The sequence below is a fragment of the Equus przewalskii genome, chromosome 21 (assembly GCF_037783145.1).
Source record: "Equus przewalskii isolate Varuska chromosome 21, EquPr2, whole genome shotgun sequence".
Lineage (NCBI taxonomy): Eukaryota > Metazoa > Chordata > Mammalia > Perissodactyla > Equidae > Equus > Equus przewalskii.
Window position 1 is genome coordinate 44576327 of NC_091851.1, and position 15960 is coordinate 44592286.

The window sequence follows — 15960 nt, forward strand, 5'->3', positions numbered from 1 at the left end:
TGATACTTCAAGTCACTCACACGCCAAGCTATGGGGCAGTCCCCCAAGGTGCGCGGCTGTCATTGCCGGAAAGACTCACGTTCACAGCCTCTGCTTTATATTCATCATCACTGTCCGGGGCAGAGAGCGCCAGCAGGATTGGACACACTTTGTTTTCAATATCATGCTGGAAAATGAGATCTTGTTCCAAAAGAATCAAGAGCACTTCCTGACTTGATTTTCTAACCTAGAAGAGGAAAAACGGCAAAAGGTGAAATACAGAAGCAAGGTGCTGTCAGGATCAAGAGCAAACTCCTCCAGCAGAGCGCTAAGCTGGCCCTGCCTCCCCAGCCCTGCGGCGCACGTGAACCACACAGGTCTCGGGCCCTCTGGTCGCACTTCCTTCCTGAGGCCTTAGAACATGCCGCTTCCTCTGCCTGACTGACTCTTACCATTCCTCTGCTCTCAGGCCAAGCATCCCTTTGCCCTGAGCCCAGTCAGATCAGGTCCCCCAGCTGCATGCTAACAGTGCCCTGCACTCTTCCTGCACAACTCCCATTCCAGGTTTCTACACATACACACACACACATCTTTTTTTTTCTGTATGATTACACATTGCCATCTGTCTTCCCCACTGCCAAGAGTGAACCTTGAGGGTGGGTCCCATACCTAATTTGTCCTTTGTCCTTCCGTGCACCCTCAGGACCTGGCCACATATGGACAACACAGAGCGCATCTTCCCTCCACAGGCACAGGGATTGGAAAACACAGTGCCATCCTCCAGCTGCTTTGTAAAACCCCAGCACACCACACCCGGGCATGAATTATGGATGCTGCAATAGAAGGCAGCAGGGCAGGGGCCCAGAGAAGAATCCCCACAAGGTGGGACACAGAAAACAAAGACTCCTGAGTCCACAGAAGAGGAAGGTTGAGGACCTGTTTGTTCTTCGCAGTCTGCATGGGGTGAGCAAGCACTAGAGCTCAGAGGGATCCTCAGAAGCTGGAGAGAGACCATCTTTGGGGAAATGAAAGCACAGGAAATTCCAATTTATAGAGCAAGTAATGAAATATGCAGCTCATCACGGTAAGGCAAGAAAATCGCAATGGGACCCAGAAGTGTGTAGATAGAGTCGCAGATGATTAGCGGATAGCAGGTGATCAAAGACGGCTAGCCCGGGAGACTGAAGCCACGAAGGCAACCCCACATTAAAGATTCCGAACAGCTAACAGGATGAAAACAGTATTTTAGAAAGATTATTCCAGTAGTAGTGTTCCAAGCAAACTGGAGGTGATGAAAGACTGAGGGCAGAAAAGTCAGCAAAGGAGCTATTCCAACAATCCCAGTGGAGGGGGCGAAGAGAGAAAAGGCGCTGCCCTGGCACAGGGGACAGGACTTGCTGCCCAACTACAAGCAGCAAAAGCCCCCAACAACTCTGAGCTGTCACTCACTGAGTGTCTGACACATGCCAGGAGCAGAGAACACGAGAGGAGCACAGACCAGAAGAGCCAGACCCACCAGCCACCTCACTACCTGACCCAATCCCAGGATGGCCGAGAATGCCAGAAGGCAGCAGCGCTGGGGGGGACGCTCCAAGCAGGGAGGGGAAGCCTTGAGCAGACGTGGAGCCAGATGTCGAAGGCAGTCAGAAACCTGCCAAGAGTGGCAGAAGGGTGGCCCCCAAAAGTTAGGTCCATGTCAAATCCTTGGAATCTCAGCATGTGGCCTTCTCTGGAAAAACAGTCTTTGCAGACGTGATTAAGTTAAGGATCTTGGAAGCATTCAGGATTATCAGGGTGGGCCCTAAATACAATCACAAGTGTCCTCATAAGAGAACGGCAAGAGGAGAAGACAGAAGAGGAGGAGGTCATGTGAAGAAAGAGGCAGAAACTGGAGTGATGCAGCCACAAGCCAAGGAAGCCGGGAGCCACCAGTAGCTGAAAGAGGCCAGGAAGGGATTCTAGCCTGGGGACTCCAGAGTGAGCGCAATCCAGACAACCCCTTGATTTTCAACTTCTGGCCTCCAGAACTGTGAGAGAATAAATTTCTGTCATTTTAAGCCACCCAGTGAGTGGTACTTTGTTATGGCAGCCCCAGGACACTAATACACCAAGCGATGCTCATACACCAGCATGCTCAGAGATACAGAGAGGTGAAGCCTGGAGACGTGTGAGAAGAACGGACGGCAGCATGGCGGAGTGGTGGGGCGGGAGGCTGGAGGGCCAGCCGAGGTCGGAGTAGGAAAGGTTTTCAGTGCACCACCAAGACCTCCGGTGCACTGGGGAGCCCCCAGGGTTGCAAAGCAGAGTGACAAGATCAGACATGGATTCACTGAGGGTGACAGTTTAGAAACCTCAAATGGTTCTGAAAGCTGAGAGAGCAGGTGAGGGGCTCCCAGGCAGAGAAGCTTCCAGCTTTGACCCAAGCATGGATTTGGGGGGTAGAGGACAGGAAGCAGAGGGGCAGGGGGCCGGTGGCGTAGAGGTTAAGTTCACACGTTCCACTTTGGCAGCCCAGGGTTCACCAGTTCAGATCCCGGCTGTGGACATGGCACTACGTGGCAAGCCATGCTGTGACAGGCATCCCACATATACAGCAGAGGAAGATGGGCATGGATGTTAGCTCAGGGCCAGTCTTCCTCAGCAAAAAGAGGAGGATTGGCAGCAGATATTAGCTCAGGGCTAATCTTCCCCACAAAAAAAAAAAAAAAAGAAAGAAAGCAGAGGGGCAGGTTTGAAAGACACTGCGGAAGAGAGTTGAGTGTGTCACTGAAGACGATTATAGAAAATCAAAGTTGACTCTGGGGTCTTGGCCTCAGGCCACCATTAACCAGATGGAGAAAATGGAAGGAGAACCAAGAGTGAGGGTAGGGAGAGGTGCAGGCGCTGGAGAGTCTGAGCTCCATGCGACACGGTAGATCTCCAGGGAGAGCCACTCCTGGGCTGCGAAGATAGAGGTCAGCAACTCACAGACTCCAGAGACCCAGGTGAAGGCCAGTAGTCTGGTGTTCCCATGCACGTGGATGCCCCTAGGCCCATGGAAGCAGATGAGACCATTGAGGGGATCCTGGCACCATGAGAAAAAGACCAGAAAACACCCTGAAGGGCAGGCAAGGACCAGGGCTAGTGACAGAGACCAGGGAAGACGCAGGCATGAAGGAAGGGAAGCGGCTGAGAGGACACGTAAGCACGCAACACGTGAGACTGCAGTGGTTGGAACACTGCGCCCTCATCGGCATTCTGCAATTACTAGCTGGGCCACTTTGGACAAGGGACTTAGCCTCTCTGAGCCTCCATTTCTTCATCTGTAAAGTGGACACTAGGAGGACCCATCTCACAGGGTGGCTGCAGGGATGAAACGACCTAATCTACGTAAAGGTCTTAGAACACTGTCAGGGGCACAGTAAGCCCCAAGTAAATGCTGACTGTTATTGTTACTGAGGTCGTATTATTAGAAGCCAAGGGAAGGAAGGTTCAGACAATCCCAGTCCAGATCTGCCTGATGATGAGCTCCAGGAGAAACAGAGAACATGTCCTGGTCACCTTTTCATCTCTATTGCCAGGGTAAGGCAACATTACCCTAGTGGGCATCCAAGAAGGGTTTCTTCGAAAAGCTAAAAGTAGTTAACAGTGACATGGTGCAAATGGATCAAGCAAAGGAGTAAAAAGAAGAGAAGACACCGGATAGATAAATAAATTGTGGGAAAAATATAAATGCAATACCATAAACAGTTAAAATGAGTGACCAAGAGCTCTCTGCATCAATGTGGACAGATCTTAAAAACGGAGGAATAAAAGCAAGCGGCAGAATGGAGAGTACAGTCTGACACCATTTCTCTAAGGCTTTAAAGTACCCAAAACAAGACACTCTCTTCTTCAGGGCCACTCACGTAAGTGGTGTGACTATAAACCCTGGATGGGCAGCGACACACCAAGTGCAGGATGGCAGTTTCTGACGAAGGGGACGAAGGGAGAAGAGGGTGGCGAGAAGGGGCACAGAGCAGTTTCAACCATACGCATAACCCAGAAATAAAAACAAAAAAGCTCGAAGCAAAACTGCACCACGCAAACATTTGCTGAATATAAGCAGTAGATACACGGGTCTTTACTACACAAACCTCTTGTGTGATTAAAATATCTCAGGATAGTTTAAAAACTGAAATTATCTTTGAAAAAACAAAAACATTGGATTTCACACTGAGATTAGTTAAGTCCGGGGCCAGATACCGTCACCTGGCTGTGGGGGGCATCGGCTGCAGGGCACCAGGGGCTTACACCTGAAAGGGAGCCCATGTAGGGGCTGAGGCTGCACAGAGTCCTCTCCTCCTGCAAGAAGCTTGGCCTCAGGGAAAGGAGTGGTGGGGAACTCAGGGTCAAGGCCAGGGAACAGAAAGAGGAGACTTAGGCATGATTGTAATTGAAAGAGAAAAGCCAATGAGAGACACTGGAAAAATAAGCAAAAACGTAAGGAGACAGGACCAAAGAAGGAAATGAAGACCTCAGACTTAAGGCAGTGAGACATCCATTCCCTTGAGACAGAAGGCAAGTAGCTTAGGACCACTGAAGAAATGTGGCTACATTACCAAATGGAGAGTTTACAGCCAATTTAGTTCTACAAATCTTTACTAAAAATATACCAGGTACCAGACCATGTGCTAGGTCACAAAGATAAATAAAATAAGATCTAGTTCCTACAGTCAGGGGCTCAGAGCCCAGAATAGGAGAGAAACTATTGGGTACAATATCCAGTAGAGCCTGGGCAATCCCAAAGCATACAACAGATGAACCTCATGAAATGGGACCTGACACCCTGCGCTCCTTCTCCAGCTCAGCAGCTCCCAACACACATGCCTATACTTCTCTGCACCTCGGGTTCCTCACCTCTGAAACAAGGATGAATTAACAAGCATACCCATCCTTCACAAGGTGGTCGAGAGTAAATAAAATAATCCATGCCAATCCTGGAGCATGGCATGTCACACAGTGAGCTCAAGAAATGGCAGCTGTTAGCAGTAGTAGTAGTCACAGTAATAATATTGATACCATGCCCGATTTTGTGAATTGCATACCTCACAAGTCACTGCATGTTCAATGGCCATGAAAAGTACCTGATGACGAATAGAGAAAGACAAGCTGTCCTGAGATGCAGATGCTGAGTAGGACCTGGAATACCCATTCCTACATGCAAAAAAATCTGCATCTTTATCGAATTAAGAATCCTAACTCACTGGGGACCTTCAGGCACTCCCAGCACCCAAGAGTGTGGATATCTGGAAGGGTTGGCATCTGTTAAAGTGAGGTAGAGACTGACAGGACTAAGAGAGAAGGGGCATTCAGAAGGAGCAAGGAGGTCAGCATCAGCAGAATGACAGGAACTGGGCTGATGCCTGTAGTGTCAATGGCGGGATGGGGACAGGTAGCCCAACCAGGAGTCTGGGATTTGTCTCATGGCATTAAAGAGTCCAAAGAACGTTCAGTAAGATATGACTTCATCATATTTCTGTGTTTAAAGACGACAGGATTGGCGAAGGGGGTGTACTCAAGGGGTTACGTTTTTATTATAGAAACAAAAGAGACATGGCGTGGTCTAACTGGATGCAGGAGGTGAAAGAAGGAAGGATTTTGATGGTTCCCAGGTTGTGGCTCCGGGGAACTGAACAAAGGAGATGGTGGTTCCATTCATTGGAAGAGCGGATGAAGACTGAAGGCCTCCATTTTCTCTGTGAAGTAAAAGGCAAGGTCACCTGCTTGGTGCGAGACAGGGTGAGGTGAAGAGGCTTGATCAAAGTGGCAAAGGTCTCAAAGAGCTGCCAAGGATAATGTGAAAAGCAGCTGACGAGGGACGAGTAAAAGGATTGCCAAGCAGCGCTGCAAGTCCTGCTGTGATTGGAATCCATAAATTTGCAACGGCACCAATCAATGCATGATGGGACTCCCCGCACCAAGCTCAGCAACCTGGGATGGAGGAGCCCGTGGGCTGGGGATGGGCAGGTAGAGCCAGTGTGGTGGAAGCACTGTCAAAAGGATAAAAAATGCAGGGTGGGGACGGGCCTGAAATGGTGGGATGATAAAGGCAGCAGCTGAGGGAGAACAGGAAGTAAAGGCAGGAGGACAATGGGAGGCAGGGAACCAGAGTCCTCCAGGGCAGGAAGGCTCAGGGTGGTGGGACAGAAGGAAGGATGGCAAGTTGTGGTGACAGAGGGGAAGGTTATCTTTGGGATTTCAGAGCTAAGACAGTTCTGGAGACCCCAGGGGAGGAGGAGTGACAGCAGGAGCGGGGAGCAGCGGGGATGGCTGTTGAAGTGCATCTGCAGCACGGGCTGACAGCAGGGAAGTCCTGCTCTTGGCCATTGACACAACTCTTGAGCAAACACAGGCTGAGTGTCAGGCAGCAGGCTAGAGCCTGGGGTCAAAACCACAGTTCTTGCCTCTACCCTTCTGGAATCGAATATATGGCAATGATATATGACAAAGGTCAGGGAAATGTCAACTCCCCTGACCCAGTATAACTTCATTTTCAAGAATGTATCCAAAGGGAAAAGAAAAGCCTATAGAAGAATATAACCGCATGCTTTATGATGCTCACTGCATCCATAGTACAAAACACCGAAAGAAACCTCAGCATTCAAAAAAATTGAAACTATGAAGATTAAGAAGATGTACAATGTCTACGACATGTAGATGAGCTCTCTGGGGCAGAAAATCTGTCCTTCTCATCTCTTTATCCCCAGCAAGATGCACTGTGCTTGGCTCATAATGGGCACTCAGAAACTGAATAAATGAATGAACAGAAAAAATTACATCACATTATGATTAGACCCATGTGGAAAAAAATGTAAGCACCTGGAGAAGAAAATGCAAAAATAATAAAAATACTGATGTTAGCAAAGTAGAAACAGGATAACTTCTTTCCTTATTTGAAAATTACATTTAATTTTATCACACTGTTTAACGATTAAAAGTGAGTGCTCTTTTAAAAATGCTTGGATCAAAGGAGAAATACAAGGCAAAACAGTAGAATTTCTTGAAAATAACAATAATGAAAACTTGGCATATAACTAAAAATTACAAATACTTCTAGCCTTTGTGGAAATCCATCCCCAAAATAAATTGACACAGATAAAAATGATGCAAGGCTACTTGTTGCAAAAATTTTTAAGTGACAAAACAGTAGAAATAACTCCTTTGTCTGTCAGAAATGTCTATCAGTAAACTCTGATACTTCTCCCCAGTGGAGTACTACACTGCCAGGAAAAGGAATGAGGAAGCTTTCCCTAGACTGCTATGGACTGATCTCCAGGGCAGCCTAGCCAGTGGGCAAGGCAGGGGGCAGAGCCTCAGGTACGGTGTGTCATCTTGCACCTGAGAAAGGGACAAGGCAGTGCAGAATACATGGATATATGCCTATCCTCTTACAGTTATTTGCCTGTGTGTATTTTTTAGAGGTAAGAATAAACTAAAACCTAATAAAAATGGTTAGCTATAGGGGAAGGAGAGAATAGGTTGGGGGGATAGGGAAGGAAGTCAGACTTCTCTGAATGTACTTTGTTTTATAGTTTTGACTTTGGAATCATGTAAAAAACATTTTGAATAATTCCATTTAAATTAAATAAAAATGTAAAAACTGAAGCAATTCCTAAATATAAAAAATAAATGGAACAAATGAGCCTGTGTATCAACTTGGCAGCTTAACCACAGAGAGAAGGGTTAATGCAAGTGACTTTAGAACACAGTAATAATAATAGGACGGTACATCTCTAGTGGGAGATAGCCTAAAAACAAAAGAAACACAAAGAAATCTTAAACTATATTCAGTAATCCTATCATATTGTTAGTAATATTACTGGTATTTTTATTTTGGATACACACATATACATACATTAATGCCCTTAAGAAGCAAGATTTGTACTGTGTTAAAAAAAAAGATACAAATATAAAATCAAACAAGTAAAAAGCCCTATAATCCTAAATTTGAGTTGGAAATATCAATATACACTCATGAAGTATTTTTACTTTTTTAAGAAAATAAATTGCTCTGCCACTAGAGGCAATGACCAATCCTGTAGCAACGAGCACCCCAGGCCTCAGATTCTGGTTTCTTATTATCATTTCCCTTGTAAAGGAACCAGGGTTCCTTGGAGAAATAGCTGATTCCAGGCAGAGGTGAGGTGTCAGAGTCTACTGGGTTAGATCAAGAAGATTCAGGAGACAACTTGAAGGGTCTCCACTGGTCAAAGGTAGGACAATTTGATCATCAAAAAGAATGATGACTACAATGGATTAAAACCTACCTAACTTGTTAAAATCCAGGAGTTCATAATCATACTCAAAGAAATTTTAAAAACCTAATTGGTAACCTTTGTAGATTATTAGGACACCAACCAATTATTCTAGAAATTGGAAAATAAAGGGAAAAAATAAAGCTTTTATCCTATCTTCCCTAGGCAAACAGGTTTTCCAGGGTTACCAAATAGCTGAGGGGGAAGTTCTTTATAGGAGAAGTCCAGCTATTAAATTAAGGAGGAATGATGGAATTAGAGGATCATATTTTTACATCCTCTAATGAAATCCTGGATCTAGGCAACGATGGCCAATGGCTGCCCATAGGTTGATGGGGAACTCTGCAATGAACAGATAAGGCTGACAAAACCTGAATTCAGTGATGACACTGCCTTTGTGCTCCCTGATTTGATGCAGCAGGAAAACATAGCAGCACCTAAAAAGTATTCTCACTACACTATACAAAAATCTGAGTCTGCCCGAGCCTCTAGACTTAAACACCAATTGCAGGAAATACTGGGAATAGAGAAACACCTCAAACAACACACAGAGGATGTAATCAGCCAGATCCCAAATGTGGGAAATCCGATAGGACTAATGACCTAAATTACAGGGAAGGGGGAACTGTTATAAATTACATGAGACTTAAAAGACACATCAACCAAACGCAATGCGTGGACCTTGTGTATATTCTGATATAAACAGACTATCTGCAAAAAAACAGATTTATGAGAAAATTTAAACAATGACTAGATACTAGACGATATTAAGGAACTATTGATAATTTTTATACCTGTGATAATGGTGTTATCGTTACTTTTTTTTCAAGCGTCTATATTTCTTATAGAGCGACATTAAAGGATTTACAGTTGAAATGATATGGTGTCTGGGAAATGCTTTTATCTGGGCTGGATTTATCTGGGTAAGATAAAGGAGAAAAAAATGGTCAAATGTTAATGATAGTTGAAGCTGGGTGAAGAGTACGTGGGCATTCATTTTAATATTCTCTCCACTGTTACGTGTGTTTGAAATTTTCCATAACAAAAGCTTAAAAAAAAAAAAGAAATATCCCATGATAATAAGAATGAGTGCTGTCTATCTTGCCACATGACTAGAGGGACTGGCACAAATAGACCTTTTGTTCTTGAATCACTTAACTCTAGGATGCTGCTTTCTGAATGGTGAATATCAGCTGAAATAAGACTGAAGAGAACTTGCTCCAGAGATCGCAAGGTTGCACTTTTCCATACCTGATTGTTTGGATCTGTGAGGTACCTCACTACAATAGGTATGAGATATTCAGAGAACATCAGTGGAAAATTTGATCTGTTTTCTTGTAAAAAAATGGCAATAGGAGGAATCTGTTCCATCAGCTCAGTCCGCACTGTGGGCTCTGCAGCAATAAAAAATAAAAAAAGAGAATTATATAAGAATAAGCCAAGCATCTTATATAGTATATACTGATAGTTTCTGCCTTTCTTACTAAAATACTTCATCAAGGAAATTAGACAAATGCAGTTTAAAAATCATTTCCCATTTAGAGTATTTATGCTACAGACAGGCTTAAAAAGCTAATAAGCCATAACGCAATATAAAAACATAAAAAGAAGAGAGAATGACAACTCTATTATAACAAGCCATATATAAATCGAGGAGGGAGCAAGAAGTCTGCATGCTGGGCCAGCATCCAAAAGCCATTACAACTAATGGCATATACGCCAGACCTGTGGGTTGTGCTTATTTAAATTCCAGCCAGAATGTATACATTATAAATAATTCTTTCATAAATGCACTCCCCCACAATCCACGCATCCCAATTATTTCTAAGGCAAAGCATTAAACAAAAGAGCAGCTCGAGCTCCAATATACCACATTAAATTTAACACAAATATATAATTGCTTCAGCACGGTAAATGGTGACTCATTTACCAAGAGAATCCATTTAAGGATTCAAAACATCCACTTGGGGCTCTTTAAAAGCGTTGCGTCATATTCATATGAATATTTTAAACTAATATGGGAGCTATACAGAAGGCTTATTTTTCTATTTTCAGTTAAAATGATCAAAATCTAAAGCAAACCTAAGATTCCCAAAACTTTCTGAAGCTGTTCACTAGTCATTATAAGTGCAGAGTTGGGGGTGTGGAGAGCAGCTGTCAGTACTGGCAACCCCACTGCTCACTCATCTTACTCATCTTCACCGTGTGGGGGGAGTGGATAGGGAGCGACAATATCTTAGAGTCCACCATAGGGCAGTCTGCTTTTCTTCCAGGATAGCAGTCATGGAGAGGTAGAAAGAGAAAGAAAAATCAAGACTAGCCTACAAAGATCATAGGTGAGGGAAACTAATGACTGGGATTGTTCTAATCCAAAGGACCTCTTTTGATTTGGTATTTCTTAGCAACCAATAGTCTGGCAAAACTCATGAAATACAAGAGGCCTAATTCCCAAGGCAAATAGCATTCATAGCCATTAGTCACTCTAATTTCTAAAAATAAGGATATTCGATGCCAAATAAGATGCCCATTCTTCATGACAAAATCCATTCATGGTTGTATAGTGCTTAAAATTTACTGATTAATAAACAAGTTTTTTCTAATCAGCTACCATTGTTGATACACAACTTCTTGGAAATGCAGAAGTAAAAAATAAAAGCATACAATCCTTGTACAAACCTGCATCTTCTGACAATCTGACCACAATCTCCATTACTGTTAAGAAGTCGTCTTCATTGTTACTGAAGTCCCGGAAGATATCAAGCAGCCCTCTGGCAATAATCTGACTGTGGAGACAGAAATGACCCACACGGTTACAGGGCACCACTGCCTGCCAGTGCACTGATTCCTGGCGTCATGCTAAGAGCAGGTAACACAACCAATGATCAAAGGAAAGTCAACAACTTCTGTCCAGAGGGAGGAGAGACTGGCAAGGAACATCCAAAGATGGTCATTCCGATGTGTCAACATCCTACAGGAAGAGGGCCCATATCCTCCAGTCTGGTGGTCCCTGGAAGTCGAAACTGTCCACTTGGGACAGGGAAAAGTTTTTTCACCTTTTCTGACTGATTCTTCAGGCCTAGATAGATTTGGAAGAGAGGTCTCATGACAGTGGGAGAGAATTAAGTGACCAATAAATGCAGAAGGAAAAGGCTCAAAGAGGCACTGATGGCCATTTCAATCTCGAATAGCCTCTACCCACTGCGTGTCAGTAACGTCCCCCCGGCTCCTACCCCTCCATGATGTGACAACCAAAAACGTCTCCAGACATTGCCAAATGTCCACTGGGGGAAATCACCTCCATTGGAGAACTACCACCTTAGAGGACACTGGGCAAAAGGTGGAAGGGAACTCTACTATCTTTAAAACTCTTCCGTAAATCTAAGATTATTTCAAAATAAAGTTTAAAGACAAGACAAAACACAAAGACCAAAAAAACAAAAAAGCCAGAATGAAGTAATGCTAAACCCACCAGAAAAACTAAAATTATAATAACAATACCTAGTGCTGGCAAAGACACGGAGCAACAGGAACCCACAGACGTTATCGGTAGGAAAGCAAAATAGCACAGGTGATTTGGAAAACAATTTGGCAGTCTCTCACAAAGTTAAATATACACTTATCATTCGACCCCAGCAATTCCCTCTTAGATATTTAACCAAATTAAATGAAAACATATATCCACACAAGGGCTTCTAAACTATGTTCACACAAAGGCTTCCACACAAATGTTCATAGTAGCCTTACTCATAATAGCCATAAAATGGAAAAATGCCCACGTCTGTCAACTGGGGAATGCATACACAAAACACAGAATATCTATACAATGAAATATTACTCAGCAACAAAAAGGAAGAAACTACTGGTAACAACAGGGATAAATTTCAAATGCAGTTTGCTAAGTCAAAGAAGCCAGACAGAAAAGACCACAAACCGCATGATTTCACTTACATGAAATTTTCCAAAAGAGCAGAACTTTAGCATCACAAACTGGTGGCTGCCTGGGCCAGCAGCGTGAGGGAGGGAAGCACAGACTGCAAAGCGGCCAACAGGGAAATGAGGGGGTGATGGGAACGTTCAACTTGGTAATGGTGATGGCTGCATGGCTGTGTACATTCACCCAGACTCGTCTCACTGGACGCTTTAAGTGGGTGAATTTTATTGCATGACAAACACGCCTCACTAAAGCTGTGTTAAACAAAGACAGTGATGAGGGGCAAAGTCAGTGTGAGGAGCAGTGGCCTATGTGGCCTGGAGGCCTGGGCGTGGGAGAAGAGCGGCAAGCACTTCCGAAAGGTTCTTTGAACCAGCAGAAAGGAACCCCTGCCTGCCTCTGCCTGCTGCTCTGAGTACCTGATAATCCAGGAACAACACGTACCACTTTTGGCCACACATCAGGAGAATCAGCTGAAGTCAAAACCCACCTTGATTTTCAGGCCAAGAAGACTAGAAATGCAGAGTTTAAAGAGGTAGTCTTTTGGCTCAGCATCCTACAGGAAGGAATCCGTCAACTCAAGCCTGTCCTTGGAGAGACTTACACTATTCCTGGGATGAAAGGTCGAGATCTGGCAGCCAGAAGGCTTAGGGAAGTCGAAACAGACACTATAAAGTCCCTGATTACATTTCACTGGACCACATTCATGTCAGCCTCCCCAGGGAAATCAAGCAACTAAGATCCCCAATCTGCTTCTAGGGCCATAGAACAAAGAGACAGATCTGCATCCAGCCTCAAGTGGTCACAAGGGGGCTGCCCTCTTAAGGAAAGTGAAGGACAGCGTAAGAGAGGGCCCTGAAGCAGGGACAAGCCCACCACAGTGAATACAGAGCAGGAGAGCGCTGAAGATCCAAATGAACTGATGCTTTGGCAAACCTGGCTGCTTTACGGTGGGATGACCGAAGAGGCCACAGTGAGAGCAGAGTCCAGAAGCACCACCCTCAATACTTCTCACCATCAGCTCTACTAATGAAATGAAAGAAGAGAGAAAAAGCCTGCATGCCTGAGAAGAGTGTTGTGAAGATTAAACGAGCTCACGCACGGGAAGCTCATAGCACGGTACCTGGCACACAGTAAGCCCTCTACGTGCCAGCCATTGATAGGCAAAGAATTGCAATCAAAATGTCTATCAAAAGAGGGAAGCTTGAATAAATTATGATGTATCTATGCACGGGCATACCATACAACCATTTTTAAAGGTACCTGTAGATAATGCACTGAGTTGGAAAGGTGCCCACGATACATTAAATGAAAAAACAAGGTAAAGAATTTTACATATAGTATGAGCCCCTTTCTCACCAAATTATGTTTATGAAAATATGTGCACCACATGTACACATAAACACACTGGTATATAACATACGCATTTAGGGAAAAGTCTGGAAGGATATACTCTGAACTGTTCACAGTCATGACCTAAGATTGTAGTGGTGGAGAGAGAAATTCTCACTATTTAATTCCTGAAATTGCTAAATGACTCAAAGAGCAGGTATTATTTTTGTGAATTTTTTAAAATATAAAGAAAGAGTATGGCTCAATTTTACATGGCAATCTTCCCTGAAAATATAACTGTGGAATTAACCCTTCCTGCCTTTGTCTCTTCTTTCCCTCACCGACTCGTGTAGTTACAATCATGAGTTTAGCCCAACTAGCTCTAGACTCAGGGCACGAAGCTTGAAGATGAGCAAGCTGCAGGCCCTGTCCTGAAGGATCTCACAGTTGAAGCAAGAAAAGTAGGCAAGAAATCCATGATGACAAACAGCGATGGCATTCTTAAGACAGAGAAGAAGAACACGGAGGAGTAAGCAGGGAAGATGAGCAGGGGCCAGGCAGAGACGAGGAGAGGTGAAGACATTGGACCCAGATGTCGGAACAATCAGAAAGGACTTTAAAATAAGCAGGATTAATATGCTACAGGTCTGGAAGAGTCAGATATGCTTGGACAGTTAAGGAATACGGGAATTCTGTACTTTCTGCTCAATGATTCTGTAAACCTAAAATTGCTCACAAAAATAAAGTCTATTAATTAAAGAAAAAAAATGATTGTGAAATAAAGACTCTTTTCAGACAAACAAAATCTGTGAGAACTCATTGACAGCAGTCTTGTACTAACAAGAATTGGATTTTTTGTTTTTTGTTTTTAAAGATTGGCACCTGAGATAACAACTGTTGCCAATCTTTTTTTTTTTTCTGCTTTTTCTCCCCAAATCCCCCCAGTACATAGTTGTACATTCTACTTGTGGGTCCTTCTAGTTGTGGCATGTGGGAGGCCACCTCAACGTGGCCTGACGAGCAGTGCCCAGGATCCAAACCAGCGAAACCTCGGGCCGCCAAAGTGGAGCACGCGAATTTAACCACTTGGCCACAGGGCCGGCCCCCTAACAAGAATTGTTGAAGGAAGTTCTTGAGACAAAAGGATACGTGATGGAAATGGGCATTTTACAAAAAGAAAGGAAAAGCATAAAACAGTTAAAAAAAATTTACGTGCAAACATAAAAAATATTGTTATTTTCTTTCTTTCTTTTATTTAAAAGATAGTTGACTATCTAAAGCAATCTAGCAACAAGGTATTGCAGGGTTTATGAGGTGTGTAGATGTGAAATGTAGGAAAAGAGCACAATAGACAGGGGAGGGGAGCGGAAGCACTGCTCTAAGAGTCTCACCCTGTGGAGATGATTGGAATTACAAAAAAAAATTTAACTTTTCTTGAAAAGAGAAAAGTAGCAAGAAGAGTTGAGATAAACAGAAAACAAATAGCAAGATGGTAGATTTAAACCAAACCATATCAACAATAACATCAAATTTAATGATCTAAACATTCATATTAAAAGGCAAAGACTGTTAAACTAGATAAAAAAGCAACTATGGCCTTCTACGATAATCACACTTTAAATCTAAGACATACATAGGTGAAAAATAAAAGTATGGACAGAAATATACTACACAAACACTAATCGAAAGAAAGCTGGAGTGCATATATTAATATCAGACAGTAAGCTTCAGGAAAAGGAATATTACTTAGCAATAAAGAGGGACATTACACAGTGATAAAGAGACAGATTTTTTTTTTTAAAGATTTTATTTTTCCTTTTTCTCCCCAAAGCCCCCTGGTACATAGCTGTGTATTTTCTTAGTTGTGGGTCCTTCTACTTGTGGCACGTGGGACGTTGCCTCAACGTGGCCTGATGAGCTGAGCCATGTCCGTGCCCAGGATCCAAACTGGTGAAACCCTGGGCTGCCGAAGCAGAGCCAGCGAACTTACCCACTCGGCCATGGGGTCAGACCTGAAGAGACAGATTTATTCAAGAGAAGAGAACAATACTAAATGTGTACGCACTCAAGAACAGAGCTTCAAAATACACAAAATAAAAACTGTTAGAACTAAAAGAAAAATAGATAAATCTATAATTAGAGTGGCAGATTCTAACATTCCTCTCTCAGTAATTGACAGAACAAATAGACAGAAAACAAATAAGAATATAGAAGTCCATGGGTCTGGCCCAGTGGCGCAGTGGTTAAGTTTGCACATTCTGCTTCAGCGGCCCGGGGTTCACTGGTTCAGATCCTGGGTGCGGACATGGCACTGCTTGGCACACCATGCTGTGGTAGGCGTCCCACGTGTAAAGTAGAGGAAGATGGGCACAGATGTTAGCTCAGGGCCAGTCTTCCTCAGCAAAAAGAGGAGGATTGGGGACAGGTGTTAACTCAGGGCTA

At 43.8% G+C, this 15960-nt stretch overlaps 1 protein-coding gene across 14 annotated transcripts in view; it reads right to left on the minus strand.

The window, feature by feature from the left end:
• LOC103547043 (serine/threonine-protein phosphatase 4 regulatory subunit 1-like) overlaps positions 1 to 15960 on the minus strand; it is a 78161-nt gene that overhangs the window by 28687 nt on the left and 33514 nt on the right. For 10 of the 14 annotated variants that reach the window (XR_011530876.1, XR_011530878.1, XR_011530877.1 and 7 more), the window contains 3 exons: positions 10932 to 11038; positions 9507 to 9649; positions 80 to 226 (listed from right to left, as the gene is read on the minus strand). Coding sequence is in view for 11 of the 14 variants with exons in the window: in XM_070588559.1 (XP_070444660.1) it covers positions 80 to 226; positions 9507 to 9649; positions 10932 to 11038 (397 nt within the window). In the remaining 3 variants the exon portion in view is untranslated. The remainder of the gene's footprint in view (positions 1 to 79; positions 227 to 9506; positions 9650 to 10931; positions 11039 to 15960) is intronic. The other 4 variants (XM_070588560.1, XM_070588568.1, XM_070588569.1 and 1 more) reach the window with 1 other exon arrangement.